This window comes from Notolepis coatsorum (genome assembly GCF_963971535.1).
Source record: "Notolepis coatsorum genome assembly, chromosome: 5".
NCBI classification, from domain to species: domain Eukaryota; kingdom Metazoa; phylum Chordata; class Actinopteri; order Aulopiformes; family Paralepididae; genus Notolepis; species Notolepis coatsorum.
Window position 1 is genome coordinate 188018250 of NC_140169.1, and position 14886 is coordinate 188033135.

Sequence of the window (14886 nt, forward strand, 5' to 3'; positions counted from 1 at the left end):
ATCAAATCATGCGCGTTCATCACCGTGTGAGGCGACGGCGACGCTGACCAGGTCTGCATTATTTTTTCTTTTTTACTTTGACCAGACAGCTGGTTCTTTTAGCGTTTATCGCTTTTTCTGGTCAAGCATGACCGACAGAAACAGGTTGAATGGGGTATAGATCGGGGGAAGACACTGAGAAAATACGGCGAGTCCGGGAGTCCAACTCGTGTACCCCAGATCCGTGACGCGCACGGTTGTCCCCGACGCCGAAATAGCGCCGAGATACGCGGTGAGCTATTGGAGCTCCCCTAGGTCTGCATTATTAAGTGGAAAACATTAGCAGCCAATAAGAAGCTAGAGAGCTACAATCTCACCAGGGGAATGTTGTGGACAGACAGTAAAGCACACATTCTGGAGGGTCATTCAGAATGCAGTGTTTGGACAGCTGACTGGCATTGCTCTCGTTCACAGTGGTCAAGTGACCAGTAACACAAGACAAGGAGGAGTGGCCAATGGATGTGCCAGAAGATTACCCAATATAAATAAAAAGCACACACACACACACTCCCCAACTGTCTTCAAGTTAATAATTTAACAGGATAGGCTGCGTGTGTAATATGTGTATTGTATACTATTATTACATGGCGTTTTAACATTCGCCGAAATAATTGATTGTGATTGGTCAATAACGCTCGGCAGAGGTCCGTTATTACTCGATAACAGACCTCAGCCGAGCAATAATGGCCGCTGTTCGCAGCTGTTTGCAATCAAGCCCACTGACACACACTGCATCAGTGCAATAAGACACACCTGCCGGCTGCCGGCGATGACAGCGCGGAGCGACAGAACAAAACTGCGTCTGCATTTGATCTCGTCTTGTCGATGGTGTAAAATGAATTAGGTATATCATTAGTAAGTTAGCCATGTAATAAGCGGGATAATGTATAGCTATACTCGGTCATTGTCGCAAAATAATTGACCTTCACTGACGTTTAGAACACCTCGGCGCCTTATCCCTTACATTATCCCTTACTTAACTACCCACACTGAGGAGCTTGGAGAGGTGAACTCATCCTGAAGGAGGAAAAGGCATGGGGGATAAAAGACACTAGGAGAGACAAGAAAAACCCTTCAGAAGATGCTCTTAAAACAACAGAGCAATGGGGAGGGGAGCCCATCAAAGCATACCAGCCTCTATACAGTCCTCATCACATATCTACCTGTCTTGTTTGCTATCTCGCTATCGTGCCATTCACCACCATCTTTGTTTTCATTCAGCGCTGTGAACATTTACATCAAAAGAGTTGAAAAACAATCACGAGTAGTAGTACATGATTCCAATGGTGTATATTCTGTCTGCTGTTTTGACTATTTTGGTTTTGTAACGTTGTCCTCTCAGCCATGCAACATTCGCTCGAGAATGGGCTTGAAATAGTAGTTCATTGTGCATTTCCAGTGCATTTAGTACACAGTCTTGTTGTACCCATGAGTTTTTCCTCAAATTTCAAAACACAGATCTCATTTAAATAGGCTAAACGCTGCTCTTGTCAAACGTCAGACTAAGTGGAACCATATAAATCAAGAGAAACTCCTAGACTAGAGTAAAGACATCCGTCCGGAACCAGGCAGGTCTTAGAACGATCACATGACTAGTCCTCATGTCTAGAATATAGACATATTATATCATATTATGATACATTCAACTTCATGCAGGTCTTACACATCATGGGTTGTCTCTAACAAATTTAGTTGGAGATGAGACATATCCTACAGTACAGTTTAAGAGGGCGCCTGCCACCTTGACATGATAGAATATGTGAGTAGGGCTGGGTATGCCCAAAATATCATAACATATTTTTCTCAGTTTTGACGATATAACAGTATTTGACTGTATATCGTCTGTATTTTAACTTATTTATTTGGATACAGTATACGTACTGTATATATATTTTTTTCTTTTTTACAATATAGTAAAGATCTATACTTTTGCATGAATCTATGATGGTATACCTTCATATTCAATATAACTCCCAGCCATGTGTGTGTGTGTCAGCGTTTCCGTTAGCCGGTAATTACCGGTATTTGACCGGCAAAATCTGTTGAAGTCCGACATATTTAATCTCTCCGGTCATAATGTCCGGTGAAAGTGGTTCCCTCTGGGCACAATTTGATTGTTTGGGTTGTATTCAGGTGGGCTGGAGTTGAATGGCCTATGCGATGAACGAAACAATCATTGCATTTGTTGTCGTTGCTTCGCCAAGCAGCCGGTCTGGTGATGACGACGCTGTGTCGGCGAGAGCTTGCTGCTGGATTTGCGAGAGGCATGCAGCTGCAGACCCACAGAACCCGCCAGCTTTGCTGGCACAGTGCGGTCCCCAGACCTGGAAAGCTGCTCTGCGGGTCTGCAGCTGGATGCTTCTTGCAAACTAACTGCGGCCGGCTCGCGCTGACAACAGCTTTCATTGTTGGACCGGCTGCTTGGTGGAGCAACGATGAAACGAATGTAATGAATCGTTCGTCGCATGGGCTATTTGATTTTGGCCTGTTTTAATACAGTTCAGGTGGTCGAGTTGTGCTTGGAGGGAGTTGTTTTCACCGGACATTATGACCAGCACCAAGTCGTTGGGAGGTGGAGATATACATCACGCAAACCCACGATAATGTTGCCGTCTCTCTCTGCCAAATTTCTCAGTTCTTCGCTTGATATAATTAATACAAATGTCCAATATAACGGAATTAGTTAGCTCATAAAAATGTGATTATAACAGACTGCTGTTTAGTGTCGGACCGACTGCCCACATACGCGGTCTATTTTATTTCAAGTCAGCAGCAGCACGGAGTATCGAGGGACTTATTTTATTTGGAATATATTAATGACTGTATACGCAAAAGTAGCCTAGTTTTAAGTAATAATATTATAAATCTACATGCCTTGAGGATGCCATTCTTTATATAGCCTGCATATCAATTGTTTTAAAGCTCAATAAACTATGACCGGAATTAATCTCATTTGTCCGGTAGATTGAAATCTTGCAGGTCACGGAGACCGGCAACAATTTTTTCTAACGGAAACCCTGGTGTGTGTGTGTGTGTGTGTGTGTGTGTGTGTGTGTGTGTGTGTGTGTGTGTGTGTGTGTGTGTGTGTCAAGACCCGTTTACATTTCACATTCATTTTCACCCTTTTCCTATACAGGGATACCCAATTATGTGTTTTATCACTTCAAAAAACAAAACAAAAAAGTGTAGGCTATTGTGTGTGTGTTTCAATTCAATTTTTTATAATTTTTTTGTAGTTTTTGTACTTTTGGTTTACATGTGATGTATGCCAATTAGGGCCGTCTTAAATACTTCGAAGCTTCGTTCGATGGGCATGGGATTCGAATATGAAAATAAAATTTGATTATTGGAAAAAATATATATATATATGATTTTTTTTTTGTGCAAAATCAACTCTGCCTCTTTGTTAACTACAACAAGCAATGGTGTTTGTTATTTAAGATGAGGTCGGACTCGGCACTGACAGATTTTGTTCATTGTGCTGCTTTTATAAAGCCTCAAATGACGGCTTACAATATTTCATGAAAGCAAAGTGTTTTGTTTGTCTAAGATTTAAAAAGGTTTAAACCTTACAGCACTGACAAAGTTTTAAATTTTTTAAATTTAAATAAAATTTAAGGAATTAATATTTTTTTATATATATTTTTTTATCTCGAAGCTTCGAATTAAAATCGAATATCGGGCCCGAAGCTTCGAATTCCAAAAAGAAAAAATCGAAGGTCAGCCCTTATGTGAAGGTAATTGCTCGACGACACTGAAAACTAGGGCTGCCCCTCAATGTAATTTTCAACATGAGATAAAGAGTGAATGAATGAATGAAGGTCAATGACTCAACACTATAAAAGCTCAGTGATGTGCCCAGAGAAAGATGCGTTGTAGAGAAGTGAAGTCAATAGCCTGCCTCCTGGAGTTTATAGTAGCTACCAATCGATAGGCTGGTTTCAACTCCAAGGCTAAACAGGGCTATCTATGTGGGACTCACTGAAGGCACTCTACAACCCCCAAAATAACATATGTGCTTCATTTTACATCGTGTTGCCAGCAGATAGGAGTTCCAACCTGGGGGACAGCATGGAACAAACAAGCGGTGGCACAATGTCTCTGCGTCATCATGTTAGAAACATGTGAAATTGACCTTCGCCTTGCTGGCTTCCAGCTGTATATGCAACACTGTGCTTTGCTAGCTTATATCACAGCCTTGCATCTCAACACTGCCCCCAAACGTTTTTTTAAATCGACCAACTTTTCAAAATGGCAATAGAATCAATGTCAATTGATTCATCATGGCGGCAGCCAGTGAACTAGAAAGACTCCATTTACATTTTGAGATGCTGGAACGTTTCAACAACTTTGGGATAAGTGTTTGACAAATAAGTGGCCCTGATTTTATGTTTCGGTAATAAAAAGTATAAAATGCTTCAGAGTAAGTAAAATTAAATGCGGTCGCCTGGGAGATCTAAAGTTAATTTCAGTCTATGTTCATTTGCCTGGCTGTGATATGAAGCAAACAAAGCGTAGCGGTACATATACAGCCGGGATCCAGCAGACATTCGACCCTGACATGGAAAAGCAGCTACAGTACAGTACAGTACAGCTACAGTACAGTATTCTCGAGAATGAATTAAATGCCTTGAACACTGAAATGTAGTCACATTCATTTATTTTGGTCATTACATTCGTCCAGCTGGTTGGTTGGTTAGGAAAGCAGAGGTTTAGATGAATGATGTAATTACTACCAACATTTACAATCATATACAAATAAAAAAAACATTGCCACCAGCCAGTTCTCAAGTACATTTCTTATGTTAATTAAACTGGCCTACAATAACCATTATGGAAGATTTCAATAATTATACTTTTAGATAATTAACTCAATATCACAATCCAGGACAAGACTTCCGGACACAGGATTCAATTGGTCAAAACCCACTTGAGGAATTGTATTAGTTAATTGCAGTCACAGCTCTCAGACATTAAAAACATTCTACCTTACAACCTTCAGATCTACCTTTTTATAACAAGGTATTTAATTCTGTGTGTTTGACTTATTTACTTACCCTGTGTGGATCTAGGTGCCCTTAATTTACTTGTTTGTGTACAGATAACAGGTGTAGACGTGGCTCTATTGTGAAATGAGGTCTGTGTGTTTTATAGTTTGTTCAACTGGTTGAAAAATGTGTCATCCAAGGTAATAAAAAAAGTCAACCAACGAACTAGATTCTTGTACCGGATCTCCTCTCTGGTAAACAAGAATACCCTGAAGACTCTGGCAGGAGCACTCATTCAAGGGTACTACGACCGACTATGCTTGCACCTCATGGTACCAAAGCACCTCAAAGGCGCTAAAAACAAGATTACAAACATCACAAAACAAACTGGTCAGACTGAATAATGTGTATGAAATGACAAAGCTAAAGAAATGGTTTGATGTAAATAAGCTATCACTGAATCTGAAAAAAACTAAATTTATGATTTTTGGCAATCGAAAACTAGATGAAAATATAGTACAGACCATAGATGGAGTTGATATAGAGTGTTAATGAATTTCGTTTTCTTGATTATGGATGATAAATTAACATGGAAATCTCACATAGCACACGTTAAAAAAAAGATTTGAAGTATGGGGGAATACTTATGGGACCAATATAAAACCATTATATATACTACAGAAGAGGGCTGTAAGAATCACACATAAAGTGAATTATCGAGAACACACAAACACATTATTTATAAACTCTAGAATAATTAAACTTGAAGACATGGTTAAGTTTCAAACAATGTTAATTATGTTTAGGGCAAGAAATAATACACTGCCAGAAAAACTACAAAATATTTTTCATTTAGAAAGTGAGTTTAGTAGGAAAAAATACAATTTTAAACATCAGTTTGCACGTACCACACTTAAACAGATGTGTCCTTCAGTTATTGGTGTAAAGTTGTGGAATTCTCTCCATAACGAGCTTAAGGGATGTAAGTGTTTATCAATTCAAAAAGAATTATAAAAAAAAAAAAATTTAGTCAGTATGAAAGTTAAAAAAAAAAGTCGAGTTAGACCGCGCTCACAATGTCTGACACTGGGTGCTGAAATCCCCAAGATTAAGTTGAAGAAAGCAGGAAGCCGGACCAGCACTCTCAGATTCAAAAGTTTTAATAGTAGCCTGAAACATACATGTTTCGGAACTGATTTGTTCCTTCATCAGTGTTTGGCTAGCCAGTCAGTATGAAAGTCAAATGTGATCTGAATAGTGAGATATTTCCTTTTTTTTTTTCTCTTTTATTCTTTATTCTTTATTATTATTATTATTCAATTTTTTCTTGTTTAACTGTGGATTGTGTGTTTCTTGTATAATGGTATAAATTATTATTTTGTGTAAATTAGGTTGTACGCCGACCATTAAGTAAATACTTGTTTAGTTTAGGAATAAGGGGCAGGCAAGAATAAGATTATTCTTCTTCCTGCTCCTTTTGTCCATGGTATGATATTTATGATTGTGTATGAAGAAACTCTGATTGTATTGATTCCATGTGGCAAATAAAAACTCTGAATCTGAATCTACTTGACCTTACTCCTAGAACCCACCTCACCCCTGCCCACTTTGACTACCTAGGATGGCTTAGAGTAGCGACAGAGTACAGCAACTTGTAATGGGCCTGGTCTGACTACAAGATACACTATACTATACGATTAAGGTACCCATGTACATGTCAAAATACTTCCCAAAGGTCAGTGATGAATATTACCACGACCACAACACCAGAGGAAGCTCAACAAATCATGTTAAACCCAGATTCGGCTCAAACAAGGGACTAAACACGTTTAGCAATTATGCCACATCAATGTGGAACGCCCTACCCAAAGCTGTAGAGGAATGTGAATCCCTACCCACAATCAAAACCGCTCTTAAAGAGCACCTACGGGAGGCTGCAATTTGAAACTGGCCACCGTAAATGTCCAAACCCCCCCACCCCCTCCTAATACAAGTCTCCTCCCCACCGCTTGTATATATTCTCTCCCCACCGTATGTATATTTCTCTCCCACCCACCCACCCACCCCCTCCTAATGTACAGTCTCCTCCCCACCGTATGTATATATTCTCTCCCCACCGTATGTATATTATTTCTCTCCCACCCACCCACCCCCTCCTAATGTACAGTCTCCTCCCCATCATATACTCTGTCAGGATCTATGGGTAACAGTACTGTATATTTGCATATCGTATATGTCCCAAATGTAACAGTACTATATACCTGTATGTCATGTATGTCCCTATGCCATAAATGTCATGATGTCATGTATGTTGTGTATGTCATAAATGTCACTATGAATTGAAAATGGGGGACCCGGATGTAAACAAGACAAACGTCTTTCTCTGGTCTGCATCCCCTTAACAATTGTGTGTATTGAGCCGTACTGTATTGTACGTACTAGGGATGTCCGATATTATCGGCCGACCGATATTATCGGCCGATATCGGCAGTAAAATGTGATATCGGAAAATATCGGTATCGGTAAAAAAAAAAAAAAAAAAAAATATAATTTTTTTTTTTTTTTTTTTACCTTTATTTACCCAGGCAAGCAAGTAAGAACCAATTCTTATTTTATTTATTGTCAAAAGTATGCATTTTGGTTTAATTCAACAACAAGAGATATGTAATGTTAATTTTTACTTTTTTAATTATCATATTTTGCACAGATAATGCTTACATTTAGAAAGCCTTTTGAACAGGGGAGGAAACTAACTTTTTGGCTTACCAGCCAACTGGCGAGTATCTGATTTTTTTTACCAGCCAAACAGATTTTTTACCAGACAAAAAAAATCGCTAATTGTGATAATTACTTCTTTGTATGTCAAGCCGTGTCAATGTTGTGTATGCATCTGGGTAGGCACACTGTGCCTTTAAGACAGCACGGTGGTCTTACGACAGTGCTGTGAAGTACCGTCAAGTGTTGTGGTAACGTCAGTTGGGTTGGTGTGCTGTTGTGCACAGTGCACTGGTTGAGCTAGCCCCTTTCGTGACTGCGATGTGCAAGCCAGGGGCTTTTGAGCATGAAATAAAATGTCTAACCTTACGTCGTAGTCCGGTGCTTTTTTGGAAACATTATAGTCATAACAGATACACCTAGCTGGCTGCTTTGAGCACACGGGGCTAACGTTAGCTAGCAAGCAGCTATAGCTAAAACGCTAACTAGAAGCTAACCACTGTATACAGTTCCAGTAGACTAACATTACACCTCTGTGATTTAAATGTGTCCTTAGTAACTTATACTCGAGGGTTGTACTAGGGTTGGATGCAGTTCCCCGTTGGTCAGTCTGTCTGTTTTCCATCTTCTGCTGCGTTTAACGTTATCTGTTTGCGAGTGCTCCTGATGGCTAGCCTAGTACCGCGGGACTTTTATTATTATATGTCCGCGGGTTGGCCAGTACTGCGCAAACGTTTATTAAACATCATATGTCCGGGGGTGGTCTTGTGGAGTGCTCTCGTGGCACTGTCAACTAAAGCGAACACTCAGAAGACGCGCACCGTTTGCCAGTGCAGTGATTGCAGAATGTTTTATTTTATTGTATACTCGCCAGCAGGGGAGGAAACTAACTTTTTGGCTTACCAGCCAACTGGCGGGTATCTGATATTTTTTACCAGCCAAACGTAAAAAATACCAGCATTTGGCCAGTAAAGTGGCCTAATTTCCTCCCCTGCTTTTGAATGCATCCAGTGAAATTATTAGTTACCTGAAATTATTCCGTTTTTTGGGGGGGAAACCCTGCATATATCGGTATCGGTTGATATCGGTATCGGTATCGGTATCGAAATTAAGAGTTGGACAATATCGGAATATCGGTATCGGTAAAAAAGCCAATATCGAGCATCCCTAGTACGTACCCATTCTGCAATCTGTTAAATAAAGTTTTCATTCATTCATCATGTGTTAAAGACAGACTCTTTGGTCATCCTATTCATAATATGGAATATAAAGTATATTCCACCACATAATTCCTCCCCTTTGATGGCTTTCTGCCAACACTAGTAAATGATATGCTCAGACTAAGATATATGATGTGATACGTGATATACTTCTTTATGAGACACCTGTAGTGTGATTATTTTAACATTAAGTAGTATTGATGTATTAACAAGAGATATAGGACAGAATGATAGAATATACTAAACATACTACCTATTCTACCAATATTATTCAGATGGCAGAATGAAAAAACCTGTTTGCGGGTTCACAGGAAAACTCATGCTAGCACCGTTCCTCATCGCACCCTTAATGTTGTGTTTTTGTTTACGTTTGTTTACCTCTGGCCCAAACCAACTGGTTAATACTGTAACAGAGTGGATTTGAACCTGGCCTGGGACCATAGGATCCACAGGCGGCTGCACTAACCAGCTGAGCTAAAGGGTCAGACCTGTGCTGGTTGACTGACCGACTCATTAGTAGTTTACAGTACCACCCAACAGGACAGAAATCTGCCCTTTGCTCATCACACTGACTTTCATACAAGCACTCTTGGCACGCTGTAGTGGCGGGCGGCACTGGACCACGTCTCGAGGCGCAGATATTCCACGAGCTCATAAAACAGTGGGTATTAATCACACAAAGGCTTGCCTTAGAATTTATCGAAAGGCTGCAATTATTTACACTCTGCTGATAACAAGTCACTGAAGCCCAAGGCCGTTCCCTTCCCACTGTGGACCAAGTTAACCCTGTGCAGTAGCCTACTCAGCATTCACTCACCCACGACCACCACTACTGAGTGGCAAACACTATAGGCCAGACCATTGTGTAAGCAAGCCTCTCTTTTTTTTGTGACACAATCACTCTTGTGACGAGTGTCTAGAATAGCAATCATGTTCGGGATGTGTGCCGACTTTAGATGATGGCGCTTGAATACTCATTTCGACTACTCTGTTGAATTACCCCTTATTGATTGGAGGGCCGATCGAACCATACAATTATTGATTGCCGAGCGATGGGCTGTCAAAATACATGCCGGAGAGTATTGATCAACACAGCTCGCTGGCGGTCTTAATCTTATGAAAAAGCAATCAGGGGCCAATGCCGGGCATATACAATGAATATCTCATATAATCGTGGCTCTGGGCAGTGTAATGGCGTATGAAACCACAGTGAGGAGGATTAAAAGAAGACCACCCGTTGCCCATGTCACCATAAACAGAAGACGAATAGAGGTTGAGTATGAGCATGGATGGAGTAGCTCCTGTCCCATTACACCTTTGGGGTCTTGTTATTAAGCTCACATATTTACTACACTGAATGAATTAATGAAAAACAGATTGCAGAATGGGTACAATACAGTACGGCTCAATACACACAATTGTTAAGGGGATGCAGACCAGAGAAAGACATTTGTCTTGTTTACATCAGGGTCCCCCATGTTCAATTCATAGTGACATTTATGATATACACAACATACATTGATTGATTGAAAACTTTATTAACAGATTGCAGAATGGGTACAGTACAGTACAGCTCAATACATACAATTGTTAAGGGGATGCAGACCGACGGCTTCTCGGTTACAGTGGGTGACAATATTGTCACAAGGAAAGATGAAATCAAATTACCTACCTGGGTTCCATCCTAGAGGCTAATCTTTCCTGTGACAAAATGGCATCCAATGTAATAAAAAAAAAGTCAACCAACGAACTCGATTCTTGTACCGGATCTCCTCTCTGGTAAACAAGAATACCCTGAAGACTCTAGCAGGAGCACTCATTCAAGGGTACTACAACTATGCTTGCACCTCATGGTACCAAAGCACCTCAAAGGCACTAAAAAACAAATTACAAACATCTCAAAACAAGCTAGTCAGACTACTGCTTGACCTGACTCCTAGAACCCACCTCACCCCTGCCCACTTTGACAACCTAGGATGGCTTAGAGTAGACGACAGACTTGAGAGTACAGCAACTTGCAATGGGCCTGGTCTACAAGATACACTACGCGACCAAGGTACCCATGTACATGTCAAAATACTTCCCAAAGGTCAGTGAATACCACGATCACAACACCAGAGGGAGCTCCACAAATCATGTTAAACCCAGATTCGGCTCAAACAAGGGACTAAACACGTTTCGCAATTATGCCACATCAATGTGGAAAGCCCTACCCAAAGCTGTAAAGGAATGTGAATCCCTACCCACAATCAAAACCGCTCTTAAAGAGCACCTACAGGAGACTGCAATTCGAAACTGGCCCCTACAAATGTCCTAACCTAGTTGTACAGTAAATGACCAAGTATGGCTTTGTCAGGATTCCAATGTACAGTGTACAATGTGTGTGTCCCCTACCCAACCCCCCCCCCCCCCCCCCCCCCCACCTCCAATGTACAGCCCCCACCCACCCACCCAACCCCACCCCACCCACCCAACCTCCTCCAATGTACAGTTTCTACGTCAAATGTATATACACTCTTTTTCTGGACACTTTTGTATCACAAACAGTACTGTATTTGCAAATCTGATATGTCATAAATGTATAGATGTAGCACTAGCAGTACTGTCTATCTGTATGTCATGTATGTCATATATGTTATGATGAATTGAAATGGGGGACCCTGATGTAAACAAGACGAAAGTCTTTCTCTGGTCTGCATCCCCTTAACAATTGTATGTATTGAGCTGTACTGTACTGTACCCATTCTGCAATCTGTTAATAAACGTTTCAATCAATTATCAATCAATCAATCAGAGAAGACTTTCGTCTTGTTTACATCAGGGTCCCCCATGACATTTATGGCATAGGGACATACATGACATACAGGTATATAGTACTGTTACATTTGTGACATATACAATATGCAAATATACAGTACTATTACCCATAGATCCTAACAGAGAACACTGCCCAATCTATATGAATTGAAAATGGGGGACCCTGATGGAAACAAGACAAACGTCTTTCTCAGGTCTGCATCCCCTTAACAATTGTATGTATTGAGCCGTACTGTATTGTACCCATTCTGCAATCTGTTAAATAAAGTTTTCATTCATTCATTCATCCACCGTGTTGCTACTGCTAGTATTACAAGTCCAAAAGCCAGCCTTTAAATGCGTCAAATGGATATTGACAGACCACCTTGTCAAAATAGCCTAATAATGCAATATTTGGCCGGCTGCCGCGTACATTATGTCACTTAATCAAAAGTCATGTAATAAGGAGGGACAGTGTTATTATCCCGGATCTGTCATGGTGTTGTGTTGGTGATGATGATGATGATGATGATGATGATGATGATGATATATAAATGTTGATTCCTACCTTTGCCATTCTGCCAGGCTGTATACCAAGATAGGCTGAGAAACGACGTGAAGAAAATAATCGCAGTGGCAACAGTTCCATTTCTGAGCCTCATCTCATTGCAGCGGTTCCTCTCCACCTCCTCCTCCCCGGGGCTGCCGTGCTGCTGCCTCCCCGTCTTCAGGATGTCGAGCCCGGGGCTGCCGTGCTTCTGCCTCCCCGTCCTCAGGATGTCGAGCCCGGGGCTGCCGTGCCGCTGACTGCTGCCTCCCCGTCTTCAGGATGTCGAGCCCGGGGCTGCCGTGCCGCTGCCTGCTGCCTCCCAGTCTTCAGGATGTCGAGCCCGGCCGCGGCGCAACGCATAGGATGGGGCTAGTAGTAGTAGCGACGACGGGCGGCCCCTCGGGAGTCGGGGTGAAGAAACGCCCCAGAGAGGGAGGGATGAGGTGTTGAATGTCGATAGAGGGCTTTTCTTCCAATGTCTTCCTCGATAACTGCTGCTGTGAATGTGATTAATTATGTATGTGGTTGTAACGGGACGGGGGTTGATTTCAGTGGCTCCTCCCGTCTCTCTCTCTCTCACGCCGCACAGTCAGAGAGTGGGTCACGACGAGGAGGCAGCAACCCGGAGACTTCTTCGTTTCCTTTTATTAATGTCTTCTTCCGTGATGAACGGTTTCCGTGGTCGATCCATGGGATGATTATATAGAAGACAACCAGAGGGGGGAAGCTCGTACTTCATACACACCGGAGTTACATGCTCGATAATAACACACAGTACTGTCTGCAGCTGGTGATGGTCTCCTGTGTGGTGGTTGTTGTGTGTTGTGGTCCCTGGCGTCCAAAGACTACGACGCCTCGCACAGTTTGTCACTGAAACTGGTACCGGCCGGCGGCATCGCCACGAAATGAGAAAACAACGTTGTTGTTAGCCAGCAATGTTACTGAAGTTCACGACGAGGCGAGCAAGTCGATATAATAATATGGCACTGCGCGTTTAGCTAGCGAGCAGGTTGAGTTAGCTAACGTTCAGCTAGCTACTGTACCAGCAGCAGCGCTGAAACCATCCCTTCAACCCAATAGGGTCCAGCTGCAGCGCCGGTGAATCCTCTCACTGGGCAAGCCTGTGGCAGCCACGAACCTACTTTCTATAGAAGCAGCTCGGAGGTGCGCTGTTTTAAGCAGTGGTGCAGTGCGCATACCTTTCAACCAGTGGCGTCGTTAGCCCTGGGCTTCCGGGGCTTTAGCCCCGGATGTTTTTCTCCTAGCCCCGGATCTAAAAAAAAAAAAATTGTTTACATTTTTTTTTTTTACCTTTTTTTTTTTTTTTTATGTCAGCATCCCCATTGTCTTTGCTGAATGTTTGTTAGTGTTTGGTATTTTTTGTTGGTTTTTAGTACTTTTAAACATTTTTAGTAAGTAGTTTTCATTTGATCCTATAATTTTTCATTCACCGATTTGTGGACTTTTTTTTTAGTGTCCTGAAAGGCGCCTTATAAATCAAATGCATTATTATTATTATTATTATTATTATTATTATTATTATTATTATTATTATTATTATTATTATTATTATTATTATTATTATCATCATCATCCAGGAGGGAAAATACACTTTGGATAGTAGGGACTGCATCTCTGCCTGTCCTGACCAGGAAACACTTTGCAACTGTGATCTCCTCTGGCAATAGTTGGATATTGTAATGTGTGGCGAGGGGTTGCAGCAATTCCACTGAGAGAAACTGGTCTGAGGCTGGATAACATGCCTGTATGCCTCTCATAAGTTGTTATCCAACTCATGAGAACCTGCTCTCAAGCTCTGGATAGAACAATCTCTGTCTCAGCTGATCTCCTGAGCTGAGGTCTGAGCTTGTGCCACAAGATGCCATTACATATGGCCTTTGTCCTGTCATACATGTCCACTGCCATCTCTGAGGTGCGATAACCTTTGAGTGTGTCCTGCACTGTGCTTTTAAATAGTACAGATAGGTATTGAAGATGTGCACTTTAACGCAGCAGCACCTGGAGCCTCCATACCCATGTCCAGTGTCCACTGACAAAGACATGCTCATGATACTGTGATAAACTATAATAAGCTTTAATCGAACCCTGGTTCATTTCCTCGGATAGTCCGGTTGGTTTGGGGTGGTGTGAAAGCTCATTCACTCTTGCAAGTGAACCCTGCATTTGAGATGTGAATGCAAAGCGGACCAAAGGCAGGAAAATACCCAAAAATCTAATATCTTTTTTATGAGACTTTTTTTTTCGATTGCTTAAGCATGATTTTTAAAACGGGGCCCGGTGTTTCAAAACACACAATTAGCACAACCACACACACAATTATCAGAACACCTCAGATCCTTTGCTAAATTAAACACTTGTCAAAACCATACACTAATTATAAAAAACTACATTTTGTTACTATATGAAACACACGTTTTATATGACTTAATTCTGTTTGAACCAGTTACTCACACTGCTGTGCTTAACCTAAAACACATTTAGCTATTCTACTTCTCAGTGATTAGAGTACTGTAAGTGAAGTACGCAGAGAATGTGCAAATATACAATAAATTCACCA

General features: G+C 41.4%; 1 protein-coding gene across 1 annotated transcript in view; it reads right to left on the reverse strand.

The window, feature by feature from the left end:
• The window catches only part of mgat4a (alpha-1,3-mannosyl-glycoprotein 4-beta-N-acetylglucosaminyltransferase A), a 123570-nt gene extending 110201 nt beyond the window's left edge, over positions 1-13369 (reverse strand). The window contains exon 1 of the mRNA XM_084315020.1: positions 12327-13369. Within this exon, the coding sequence (XP_084171146.1) occupies positions 12327-12420 (94 nt within the window). The 5' untranslated portion in view covers positions 12421-13369. The remainder of the gene's footprint in view (positions 1-12326) is intronic.
• Between the last annotated feature and the right edge of the window lie 1517 nt (positions 13370-14886).